The sequence below is a fragment of the Delphinapterus leucas genome, chromosome 3 (assembly GCF_059928025.1).
Source record: "Delphinapterus leucas isolate spDelLeu-1000000601 "Yukka" chromosome 3, BTC_Dleu_Yukka2, whole genome shotgun sequence".
Taxonomy (NCBI): domain Eukaryota; kingdom Metazoa; phylum Chordata; class Mammalia; order Artiodactyla; family Monodontidae; genus Delphinapterus; species Delphinapterus leucas.
This window is the reverse complement of record NC_143131.1, coordinates 36,172,735-36,185,111: the sequence shown is the minus strand read 5'-3', so window position 1 is coordinate 36,185,111 and position 12,377 is coordinate 36,172,735. Positions and strand designations below refer to the sequence as shown.

Below are 12,377 nucleotides of genomic sequence, written 5' to 3'. Positions count from 1 at the left end.
TTGATAGGAAAGCTGACACTAAGAGCAGCTTTCTAAGGTATCACAGCAATTCATGGATGGAAAGAGAAAATAATTCTTGCTCAGTCCTAGGCTCTGCCATCCTTAGTCTAGAGACCATAGGATGCAGTCTTTAGAGAGAAAATAAAAGGCCATGATAAAGATTTTTGTATTATATTGAAGAAAAATGGCCTTCTATTCTAAGATCTCAAAGCCCTGAAGACTATTTTCAGGGAAATGGCTTGCTGTATCTATTGTCTCATTTGGCTAGGCTTCCCCTGAGGATGTGCCTGTGTAACCACAAACTGTTATTATATCCACATATAAAAGCCATTTGTAACAGCAACCATTCTCTGCTTCAGAGCTAGCCGAGCCTTTCCACTGAAGTCCTATATGGATTGCTGGGATCCCTACCAAATAGGTGCTGTGTAAAGGCCAAAAATATCCCATGAGGATAAACTCAGTGTGAGTAATATCATCATCATCTTGTCCTTTTATTCTGTGTACCTTGAATTTTTTTCTTTAGCAAATCCCATTTTTCTTTTCTGGGCACCACATCAATCATCATAGCGATGTGACAGTCATGGGTCTTGTAATACAGCGTTCCCCGATTTTTATATCATCTGTTTTGTGTGTGTTCGTGTGTGTGTATAGAAGGAAGGGGCAAGGGCTGTAGCACTCCAGCTTCTTCCGTGGCATTTTGGCAAGCCCTAAGAGAGACCTGTCCTTGCTTTCATTGTGCCACCAGACAAAGTATGGAGTATTCCCTTGCCAAGGTCAGCCTTTGTAGCCCCGCTTTTCAACAGATTAATGCAAGCCTTGCAGCTGTAGGAGAGAGCAAGCAGAAGAGGTAGAATAAGTATTGTATAATTCACTCAGTTTCTCTCTTTACTTATACATTTGTATGTTTCATACTGCAGTCTTTTCTTTTTGTTTGGCTGCGCTGCATGGCTTGAGGGATATTAGTTCCCTGACCAGGGCTTGAATCTGAACCACGGCAGTGAAAGCGCCAAGTCCTAACCACTGGACCACCAGGGAACTCCCCATACTGCAGTCTTGAGGTGTCTTTGTTACTCCCTTTGCTCATGCCTTTATCTGCCTCCCCAAGTTTCGTAAGCCCCTTTGCACACCTCTGCTAGCTGCACTTCTCCTAGTGAGCTCAGAGATGCTGGGAATGTACAAGTACGTTTCTTAGGACTAAAAGCAGCCTCCAGTGGTCCATAGCCACTCAGTCACATGGTATTTTACAGCTCCTATGCTGTTGGAGTTCCTTGGATCGGAATTATAATAGTCAGACAGCATTTATTGATCGCTGTGGTTTGTCTAGTACTCTACTCATTGCAGAAGATACAAAGATAAATTGTTTCAGAGTCCAGTGGTGGGGAAAGAGAGGGCAACAATTACAACATGTGTGGAGAGTAGAGGAGACACAGGAGCACCTATGAGGTGCACCAGACTAGGAAAGTCCCTGGGACACTGGAGTGGCGGCACTGGATAGGGGTTGTTGGAGATGGTTTCTCCAGGGTAGCTGACACCTGAGCTAAGTCGTGAAGAATAGGGAGGGTGTTGCCATTCGAACGTGGGATGAAGGAGTACAGGGTGGTGTGTGTTTCAGATGGCGTGAATACACCCGTAAAGACTCGGTCCCTTAAGGATCAACCAACTTCTAGACTTTGCCTTCTTTGTACTTGATCACTAGGGCTTTCCCAAAGAAGAAATATATTGCAGCCACATTGGAGAAATACTTAACAAAAAAGATGGGCATAAAATGGGGTTTTATGTAAGGCAAAATCTTACATGAATGCTCCATTGCCTCAGGTGAAAGAAATGTTGACATCAAATGTAAAAATCATCATGTTGTAAAAAAGAGAGCTTGTTATTTGGGATTAAGTTTATTTTGATAACACAAAGCTTATTGTAATGATAACAAGGGAATTTATTATCGTTTAACCAGAGTCGTTTATTACTGAAGAATTTAGTAATAAATTGCACACAGATATCTAATGAATTAAAAAGAGATCACCATGAAGCAAGTAATAGAAAGTATTAACGCTTTCGGTCATGCAAAATAAAAACGGTGGATTCCTAGATTTTGCAGGAGGCCTGTAAGTGATGCAGTGGGGAAAAGAGGAGCTGGAGAAGCAGGTGGAGGAAAGAGATTTAGCTATTCACCAAGGTTATGATGAAATTAGGAAATAAGGAAATATCAAAATCAGGAGCCCTCGGGTCCAGTCAGAGAATTTTTAATGCTACACTTGGTGTCCGTTCCTCTGCCTTTTCTGACCTTTCTTCGTGGAGAAAGAAAGAAGCAGAATGATGAGGATGAACAAGACCCCACTCACCCAAAATATTGGAATGTAGATTCAACCCCTCCTACTTTACTGCACTTGCAGAACATTTCTTCCTACCGTGATCAGGTGAGGAAGACAAGGCAATCGAACAGAAAACTACAGCACAAAGAATTTAAGGGACCAAATGACTATTAAGTGGCAGAGTTAAGATTCAAAACCGGGTCTTTGGACTCCTAATATAGTGTTCTTTGCTACCACACTACACTGCATCTCTTTTTCAGGATTTATTTTTAAATGCTAAAAACGCAGTGATTGTTCCTCCTTTGTGAATCATAGAACTTGGTAAGGCTCAGCCTGGCATGGTTAGAATAGAATGCTCAAGTGGGCGTTAGTCATATTTTGGCTTCATAGCTAACCTGTTGTTGGATACTGAAATTGCGACATCCTTTAATCTCTCTTTGCATCCCATTTTCTCTTTATCTTTGATCTGTGTTATGTCTTGAAGCTCAGAGTGAATGGAGTCATCTAGCTGCACTGTGCCAGCTTCCTAGGCCAGCCATATGGTTTGCCCCCAAATACGTGTTGCCATTTCATTAGTTTTGTGGCTTTCAGGAATTCTGCTTAGGCCATTTTCTGTGTAATTCTATGTCCAACTTCGTTTAGGAACTTAAGAGCTCCTGAAGAATTCCCTGGTAGATTGTAGGAATGTTAAATATAGGTTATAAAAACAGCGCAAACTTATTGAGCACCTGCTAAGTACTGGACACTTACAATAACCCCTGAGGTAAAGCGATGGATAAGCACAGACACAGGAACCTTGCCCAGCTAGTGTGGAGTAGAGTTAGGCTTTGCACTCATGTCCTTTGGCTCCACTCTGAACCACTGAGCTATACTGTTTACATGGAAAAGGGTCTCTAAAAGGTCTCTGTTGGTAGGGCACAGTTAATTCCGTCAGTTGAAATACGTGCTTGATCCTAAACCAGCGTTGGTTGTTCATTGAAATCCAGGTGGCTGCTTTCACACCAGGTGTAGATCTTGCTCAAATAATGAGAACAAAGTAAGAGCTCCCTGCAGAAAATGTTCTTTGGAGGCCCACAGATTGTTCACTTTGTTCGCAGGCAAACCTGGAATTCATTGTGACATGTCTTATTTGAGTTATATTAAGTGTAAGGAGTCCTGACAACTATTGAAGTTCGAATGTTCATCGTTAATTTCAGCTCTTTAGTTAAGCTTCTGTGACACGTGCAAGCTTTCTTTGAAATCTGGGAATGAAAATGGATCATTAAAAATGAAGCAAAAATGAGGTTTCATTTCTACAGCTATAAATTGTCTTACAAATTAAGACCCAGAAGCATATAACTTGTTGTTAAAGGTATAACATCTGTCTACTCTATGTGTATTTAGCACTACTTTTGACTAAATTTAAAGTAATAGAGTTTGTCTTCTTTTGAAATCTACCCAAGATTCCCAATAGACTTCCCTTTTCCTTCCCATTCATTCATTCAAAAACTGTTGAGTATCTTTTATGCCATACACTGGGTTAAGTATACTAAAACCTCTTAATTACTAGTATGTTGGTGAGTTGACAGATTATTACAAGCAGTAAAATCTTAATTAAGCCCAGCTATTTGAAATCTCTTGCCTCTGATCGTACTTGGTATAGCAGCAGTTTTGAGAGAGAAGTAAACCAGGTAGTGGTGCATATTTCAGAAGGTAAAACATTGAGATGGCTAAAGATGATGATGACATCACGTGTGGTGCTTTCATACCCCAAAAGGAAGCAATAGAAGCATTTTTACCATTTTTAATAGATCTAAAATGTGATAAATTAGCCTTCAGCCTCAAGGGAAATATTAATTTAGGCTCCTGGTGCTTGATACTTAGAAAGGAGCTGAATCATAATCAGGAGAAAATGATCTGAAGATCAGATCATCAGAGCTAATGTTTCCACTGTGCTCCATAGATGTGACCCAGAGGCCACCTCTATACTGGGGGGTGGTAGGGGGTGGGGGAAGGGGGTTAATGGGCGAAAGCCTGCTTTCCACTCTCAGTCCCTTTTTTATGTTTGAAAAAAGTGTACCGTGGCTAAAGGAAACTTTGAAAAAATGTGACTGTAGACCAATGCACACATTTTACCAATGAGCAAACTGAGGCTCAGACAAATTCCAGGAAAAGCAAATCACTATATGAGAAAGTGAATATAATCATGGTTTTCTACACTGCCTGGCCCAGCAATGAGCCATTTTACATAGCCGTTTTGTCAGCAGGTGTAAATTCTGACTATTGAGTTACCTACAAATTGTGATATAGCTATGCTGGGAGAACTGAACATAATGAAGGATGGGGGTTTGTAAGAAAGTCTTCATACACCCCAATAAGAAGTTAGTAGATAATATCTAAAGCTGATTAATTAGGAAATAAATAGTCTGGTCAACATAGTATTAAAAAATGCAGAGGCTCAATGGAACAGAATACAGAGCCCAGAAATAAACCCACACACCTGTGGTCAATTAATCTCTGACAAAGGAGACAAGAATATACAATGGAGAAAAGACCTTCTCTTTAGCAAGTGATATTGGAAAGGTTAGACAGCCGCATGTAAATGAATGAAGTTAGAACACACCCTCATACCACACGCAAAAATAAACTCACAGTGGCTTAAAGACTTAAATATATGACACAACAGCATAAAACTCCTAGAAGAGAACATAAATCCTAGCAACATTTTCTTAGGTCAGTCTCCCAAGGCAATAGAAATAAAAATAAACAAATGGGACCTGATCAAACTTATAAGCTTTTGTACAGGAAAGGAAACCTTAAACAGAATGAAAAGACAATCTTCAGGCTGGGAGAAAATATTTACAAACAATAAGACCAACAAGGGTTTAATTTCCAAAATATACAAATAACTCATACAAGTCAATAACAAAAATACAAACAACCCAGTCAAAAAATGGGCAGAAGACCTAAATAGACATTTTTCCAAGGAAGACATTCAGATGGCCAATAGGCACATGAAAAGATGCTCAACATTGCTAATTATTAGAGAAATGCAAATCAAAACTGCAATGAGGTATCACCTCACACCAATCAGAATGGCCATCAAATGCTGGAGATGGTGTGGAGAAAAGGGAACCCTCCTACACTGTTGGTGTAAATTGGTGCAGCCACTATGGAGAACAGTATGAAGGTTCCTCAAAAAACTAAAAGTAGAGTTGCCATATGATTCAGCAGTCCCACTCCTGGGCATATATCCAGACAAAACTAATTCGAAAGATACATGCACACCTATGTTCATAGCAGCACTGTTTACAACAGCCAAGACATGGAAGCAACCTGTATGTCCATCAACAGATGAATCGGTAAAGATGATGTGGGTGTGGGTGTGTATGAATGGATAAGGAGGGTGTGGGGTATACACATACACACACACACACACACACACACACACACACACAGGAATATTACTCAGCCATAAAAAGAAGAATGAAATAATGCCATTTGTAGCTACGTGGATGGACCTAGAGATTATGATACTAAGTGAAGTAAGTCAAAAGAGAATGACAAATACCATATGATATCACTTATATATGGAATCTAAAGTATGACATAAATGAACTTATCTATAAAACAGAAGCAGACTCACAGACATAGAGAACAGACTTGTGGTTGCCAAGGGGGGTGGGCAGGGGAGGGTTGGATTGGGAGTTTGGGACTAGCAGATGTAAACTATTACATATAGGGTGGATAAACCACAAGGTCCTGTTGTATAGCACAGGGAACTATATTTCAATATACAGTAATAAACCATAATGGAAAATAAAGTAAAATTTATTATAAACTTAAAAAAAATTTTAAATGCAGAGGTAGGAAGAAAATGTAAAATAGTACATAAGTAAATGCTAAAAAAATTGAATTTTGATTTCTGTTCAGAGCAGGTCTAAGCATACAGAAGGGAGGCAAGAACTGCTGTTTTCTGTGAATATGTTATGTTTTTAACAAATAAAATTAAAACTTTTTTAAAAAGGTATATTATGCATTTGCATTCTGTGTATGCTTCCTACCCTTGGTAAATAATAGGTCGTTCGTCAAGGAGACCATTCCCTGGAAGAGAAAAATTAGCAGGATGCTAGAAGTGAAATTTCTCCATCATATGATCTAAGGGCTGAGGCTTGAGGGGTCAGATCTGCGGCAGGATGTTTCCCAACTAAATCAGTTATGCCTTTGGCTATTCATTTGGCACTCTCCCTAAATTACCTTAGGGACACAAGCTGCCTCCAGAAAGAAAGTAAAAGCATGACTGGGCAAAGATTTCAAACAGACTGTACTTAGGAGACGATTTATCTGACAGTTCCTGTTTGTCCTGTGTTATACCAATTCTAAATAATAATTGGTTCGTAATTACTGTTTTTAATGTTTCTTTTTTCAAACAGGGCAATGCACATAAAATCATGGAGAAATGTACGTTACCACTGACAGGAAAACAATGTGTCAACCGCATCATTACTGAAAAGGTAAAGTGCCTTTCTCTTTTATTTCCTCTAAATGTCTACCACCTTTTTTTTTTTTTAATAAGCATTTTAGAACTTTTTTGTTACCTTCTAAAAGTGTGTTATATTGGTAGTCATAGGATTAATTTAATCCATGGGTAGACCTAATAGGAAGATTCATCAATTTAATGTTTCTAGATGTAAAATTCTTAATGTGAAATTCTCTGGAAATATGCATATACATATTGAAATACTGTCCTTGGTAACTTTGACAGTGTGATATAATAAAAGTTGTACTGATCCTTATACTTGGGCTATTAAAATGGATGATATATACAAAGTTAAGACTACCTTTCTTCTTTGCTTTCCCAAATCACAAGTACAAATTGTTGGATCTCATTTTAGGAAACTCAGTAAAAATTAGGTTTTAATCATTTAGGTGCAAATTGCAATACAGGCCCCACAGTGAACCAAGAAATCTATTCTTTGGTTCTTGCATGCGTTCAGCCCTCTTTTATAAAGCAGACTTTAGAACGCACCAGACATTTTAGTGCACCTCTAGATTTTATCTTCCTAAATAGAAAATATTGGTTAATGGTACAACTGAAACTGCTCAGATCAGAGAGAAACATCACTGTTGGTTGCTACAGTCACCTTTCTGACCCAGATTTGAACCTAAGATGTTGGAATGACATAGTTCTCATAAATGAGCTAGAAGGGTGTCATTTTCTTGATTCAGTATCTTGATGAACCACAAGACAGAATTCGCTAGATCAGCATTTGTTCCTTTGTTTTCTCTTAATGATGCTGTTCCTTTTGGCATTAATCTGGTTTAGAACCCTCATTCAGGTATGGTATGAAGCACCCTAAAGCAGCCTTTTGAAGTAGGTTAGAAGGCTCATAATACTTTTCAGAAGCCACATTTTAAGGAGAGTTCTGTCCTAAATGGTGCCTTCCTCTAGGGTTGTTTATGTGGAATCCATAAAGATGACGTGTAGAGAAGAAAAAGTGGACAAAAGTGCAGAATATTTTATCTCACCATTTATTCCTTGAGTCTTATCATTTCGTAAACCCCTCCAAAACCATGGACAGGACTGGTTGAAAAGAATCCATTACTTTGAAATCAAAGACAAGACAGTCCTTGATCCTGTTTTCTTTAATAAAGTAAGGTGGTACAGCTTCTAAGGATAATTCCAGCAACATTTTACCCCTGATCTTCCTCTTCCCCCAGGTAAGCCCTCTCCCTACATCCCCACTCCACATATGCCCTGACCTTGTTCTTACCAGTTTAGTGCTTCTACGTGCAACAGCTCCCACTCAACTCTACCTGTCCAAATCCTATCCATCCCTTAAGTCTAATGCAATTTCCATCTTCATCATGAAGAGGCTTCAGATAGCTTAGCACTCACAACTTCATCTTCAGAGTGGTCCACCTTTCATTTTGGCACTTACCATCTAATACCTACATTTTCTCATGACATTATTCATACATTACTTGCCATTACTCATACATTACTTAACTTTGCTGCCATTTAAAAAAATCTTCTACCCTTTCTATCCACATTGTTGTTTCATACATTTATCCATTTAATAAGCATTTTTAAGCTCCTTCTCTGAAGCCGACTATTGCCAACAGTGGGTACAGAAAGGAGAACAGTCTTTGCCCCCAAGGAGCACATTCAAGGAGAGTAGACAGCAACAGCACCAGCCTGTATTAGAGGTACACTGATAAAGTCCATGAGAGAGAGACATGCCAAATGCTGAGCTGAGAACGTAGAGGAAGGCTGCTTAACAGCCTGGGGAGAGTGGTGTCAAATATTAACTTTTTCCCAGTCTGGATCTTTTCTCCTCCAGTCTCAGCTTCTCTCATTTTGCCTTAACATTCTCCCTACTTCAGCCATGCTGAATGTTGTGCGCACTATGTTGCATCCCCTGCCCTCGCCCCCGCCATGCTTCTCTGGGACTTGGCACATCCTGTCTCTCTCCCTGGCATGTTCTCCCCACCCCAACCGTCTGGCTAATTCCTGTTCATCTTTTATGTCTCAGCTATATAATTTCTTCGCTGGCAAGTCTTTCATATCCCTCCCCAAGTCTTCTGGGTGCTTCCATGAGTCTTAGTACTTACCCTAACTCAGCACTGATCACTGTATTGAAATAACCTTTGAGCTCTCTGCCTGTCTCGCTCATCACTATTTGTCCAACACTTAGGATAATGCTTGACCCATACACAGTGAAAGCCTGTTGAATACATACTGTACTTTTCTCAATGAGAAAATTAATAGATTGAGTGAGGACCCTTGAAAGATAAGTAGTTTTATAAGTGAGAATAAGACCAAAGAGGCCCTTCTAGGCAAAGGGAAGAAACATTGGCAGGGTCCTCGAGGAATTAAGAAAACAGAGTTTACTCAAGGACCCGTGAGTGGGATAATGTGGAGTGAGGGCATGGCCAGAGATTCTGAAGGCTGAAGGTGAAAAGCCAGTAAGGGACCAAATTATAAAGGAGTGTGAATGTCTTGTTAAGAAATTTGGGTTTTATCTGGAAGGCACTTGGGAGCCCTTCGGTGATTTTTAATAGTTGGGGACACCATTGATTAGATTTGCATTTTACAAAGAGCCCTGTGGCTTTTATGTAGAGTAGGGGGAGAAGAGATGAGACTCCTTCAGTTATGTTGGCCAGAAATATCAAGGTCCTTAACCACAAGACAGAAAGAGAGATTTCAAAGAGATTTAGGAGATGGACTCAACCTAACTCGATGATGAATGGGACGTGGTTGCTAAGGCAGAGGTGATTCCTGAATTTTCTGGCTAGAGGCATGGTCGACCTGTTGTATCCTTAATGAAGGCTGGGTCTGTAGGAAGAGAAAGGGAGGAGCAAGGGGAGGCAGGAAAAGAATAGGTGCCATTTGAACATACTCAATTTGATATTCCGGAGTAAGTTAACATCCGGAACATCCGCGGGCACCTGGAGCTCAGAGAAGTCATCACTGGAACGGATGTGTGAACTCATTAGCAGACGGGGATAATTGGAGGCTTAACGGCAACGGCAGATGGTGTTGTGTAGCAAAAAGGAGTAAAGTGAAAGGCAGCTACATATGGAACTTCGAGTGCCCCAGGGAAAGGAGTGGTGCGTTTACCCCTGTGCCGTATCCTGTAGGTGTTTAATAAATTTTGCAGTGCCATTAAGGTCATTGACTCTGGACACTCTGCCAGAGTGATATGGGACTAGAATTCCATTTTCAGCTCTTAAGGAAAATTCCATTAGTTGCCTGCCATTTGAAAGAGGCTTTGGAGATGTTATGACCCTGATTTCTTGGTTTCGTGTTGCTAGAATGATGTGATGAAAGAGGCCTTCCTCACCAGTACTTGGGCTGTGACTGACTGCTTTATCCGTAATGCAGCCTGTTATGGTGGTGAAAAAATAATAAAAGTATCATCTGTGAAACAGAGTAGTCGAAATATTATTCTTGGCAGTTGAACAATTGATTGTAGCTTTTAGGTTTTAGTGTCCATTTTTATCAAGTTTTTGTTTACACTTTATACCGCTAAATGGAAATCTTCCTAAATATTTCAAAAGTAAATTTCCCATTTTTACAAATCATAGATGCTTAGTTTTCCTTGAGAGGAAATTAGGGACCTTGACCTTGAGAGCTAATTAGGGATTGATAAAGGTGTTCATTAAAGGTTTTTAAAAGCAGTAAGTCATTTGCCATAGATTTTATCTTCTCAATCACTGAAGTCTTATATTCATGATACCAAAGTTGTCTTCTCCCCAAATCCTCTTCCTGCCTGTTCTTAATAACACACCCCAAAGGCTCTTTTTCTCTTATTTGTTCCATTTTGATAAATTTGTAGTTGTTCATAATACAGGGGAAAGAAAATCAGTATGAATGATGCTCCAGACACACTTTCTGCAAAGGAAAAGTGTCCAATTAAAAAAAAAATTGTGGGCTTCCCTGGTGGTGCAGTGGTTAAGAGTCTGCCAGCTGATGCAGGGGACACGGGTTCGTGCCCCTGTCCGGGAAGATCCCACATGCCGCGGAGCGGCTAGGCCCGTGAGCCATGGCCGCTGAGCCTGTGCGTCCAGAGCCTGTGCTCCGCAATGGGAGAGGCCACAACAGTGAGAGGCCCGCGTACCACAAAAAATTTGTAATTGTCATTTGGGAATTGAATGACGTACTGAAGCATACGGACATTCCTAGATGATCATTTTTTTCCCCCTCAAAATACATTTCTGCTAAAAAACGTTTCTTTAGGAACATAAAAATGTGCAAACAAAAAAGAAGTTTGCTGAAATATTTCCTCCTAAATTTAAATAATCTTTTCCAGTAGAATCAACCAGGTTATCTATGAATTCATCAAACAAACAGAGAAGGCAAGTATCACTGGTCCCCTTGATGTTTTCCTCCTGAGGAGAAATATCAATTAACTGGATGCAAATAAGCATTTGGGGACTTTGATTTGGGTTCACGCACAAGTGACAGTAAGTTAAGCTGTTAAGGAAAAGCATATGCCTCTATGGTGCCCTTGCTGTATGTCCCAGGCATGAGGCCTGCTGCTCAGAGTAGGTTTGTTATTATATTTGTCCTGTATAAAAATCTTGGGAAGTAGGTTTGTTTGACATCCATCTACACATGCAGGTGAACCTGAAGACAGGTTCACCAAAGATTGCATAGCTAGTGTTGGCAGAGCTGGAATTCCAGTCCACCTTGAAAGCCAGGGTTCTTTGCTCTGCATGTTGCTGTGTCTTCTTTTTTATTTTTATTTAAACATTTTTTAAAATTTTATATTGGAGTACACACTGCTGTGTCTTCTTAATAGCCTCCTAACCAGGAGTGTGTTTAAAAATGACAGTTTAGGGTTTGACTTCCAAGCTAGCTGAAAATAAAGATTCTAAGCCTGAAAATAATAGTTGAATTTAAGGTAAACCCAGAGGAGAGGAGCAATCTGGAAAGAATAATATTTAAGTCTGAGGAAGACTAACCATGACAACTGAAAGAGGGAACAGTGCCTGTTGCATGGGAGGACAACTTACTATAGAGCCCGTGAGTGAAAGTCACAGGGAAGCAGTTATGGCTCTTGCAGTTAGAGCTTCCTATCAACAGGCAATCTGCCTGAGACAGTGAGCCTCCTACCACTGGAAGTTTCTAAACAGAGCCCTAGCGACCATCTCAGAAGAATGTTTTAAAGAATTCTTGGGTGGGAGGTTGTATTACATGATTTTGTTGGTCCCTTCCACTCAAGTTGTCATATTACCGAGTGTGACCATGTGCGTTCTATATCAGACATGACAGGTTGCTTGGGTCAAGCTATACCAGTTGGTACTACCATCACTTAGTGTTACCAACCAGAATGTTGTCATGCAATATTTAGGGTGAGGTGAGCCTTCTCATGCTGTCCTAAACATCAGCATCTTCATTTGATTTCCATACCAGAGGGAGATTCTCATGCTCTACTTTTGGATCTATGTGTTTTCATAGGACTTAAAGGGAAAGCTTTACTATTTACCTGGGGATGGGGGTGGTCTTTCAGGGCCAGCTATCCCTTTATAATTACTCCTAGCTACTTCAGAGCACCTTCTTTTGTTTCCTGTAGTTTATCC

The 12,377-nt window shown here is 40.1% G+C and overlaps 1 protein-coding gene across 3 annotated transcripts in view; it reads left to right on the top strand.

Moving 5' to 3' along the window:
* The window catches only part of OXCT1 (3-oxoacid CoA-transferase 1), a 145,054-nt gene that overhangs the window by 123,252 nt on the left and 9,425 nt on the right, over positions 1-12,377 (top strand). For all 3 annotated transcript variants that reach the window (XM_089908812.1, XM_022598418.3, XM_089908811.1), the window contains one exon: positions 6,722-6,802. In XM_089908812.1, the coding sequence (XP_089764938.1) occupies positions 6,722-6,802 (81 nt within the window). The remainder of the gene's footprint in view (positions 1-6,721; positions 6,803-12,377) is intronic.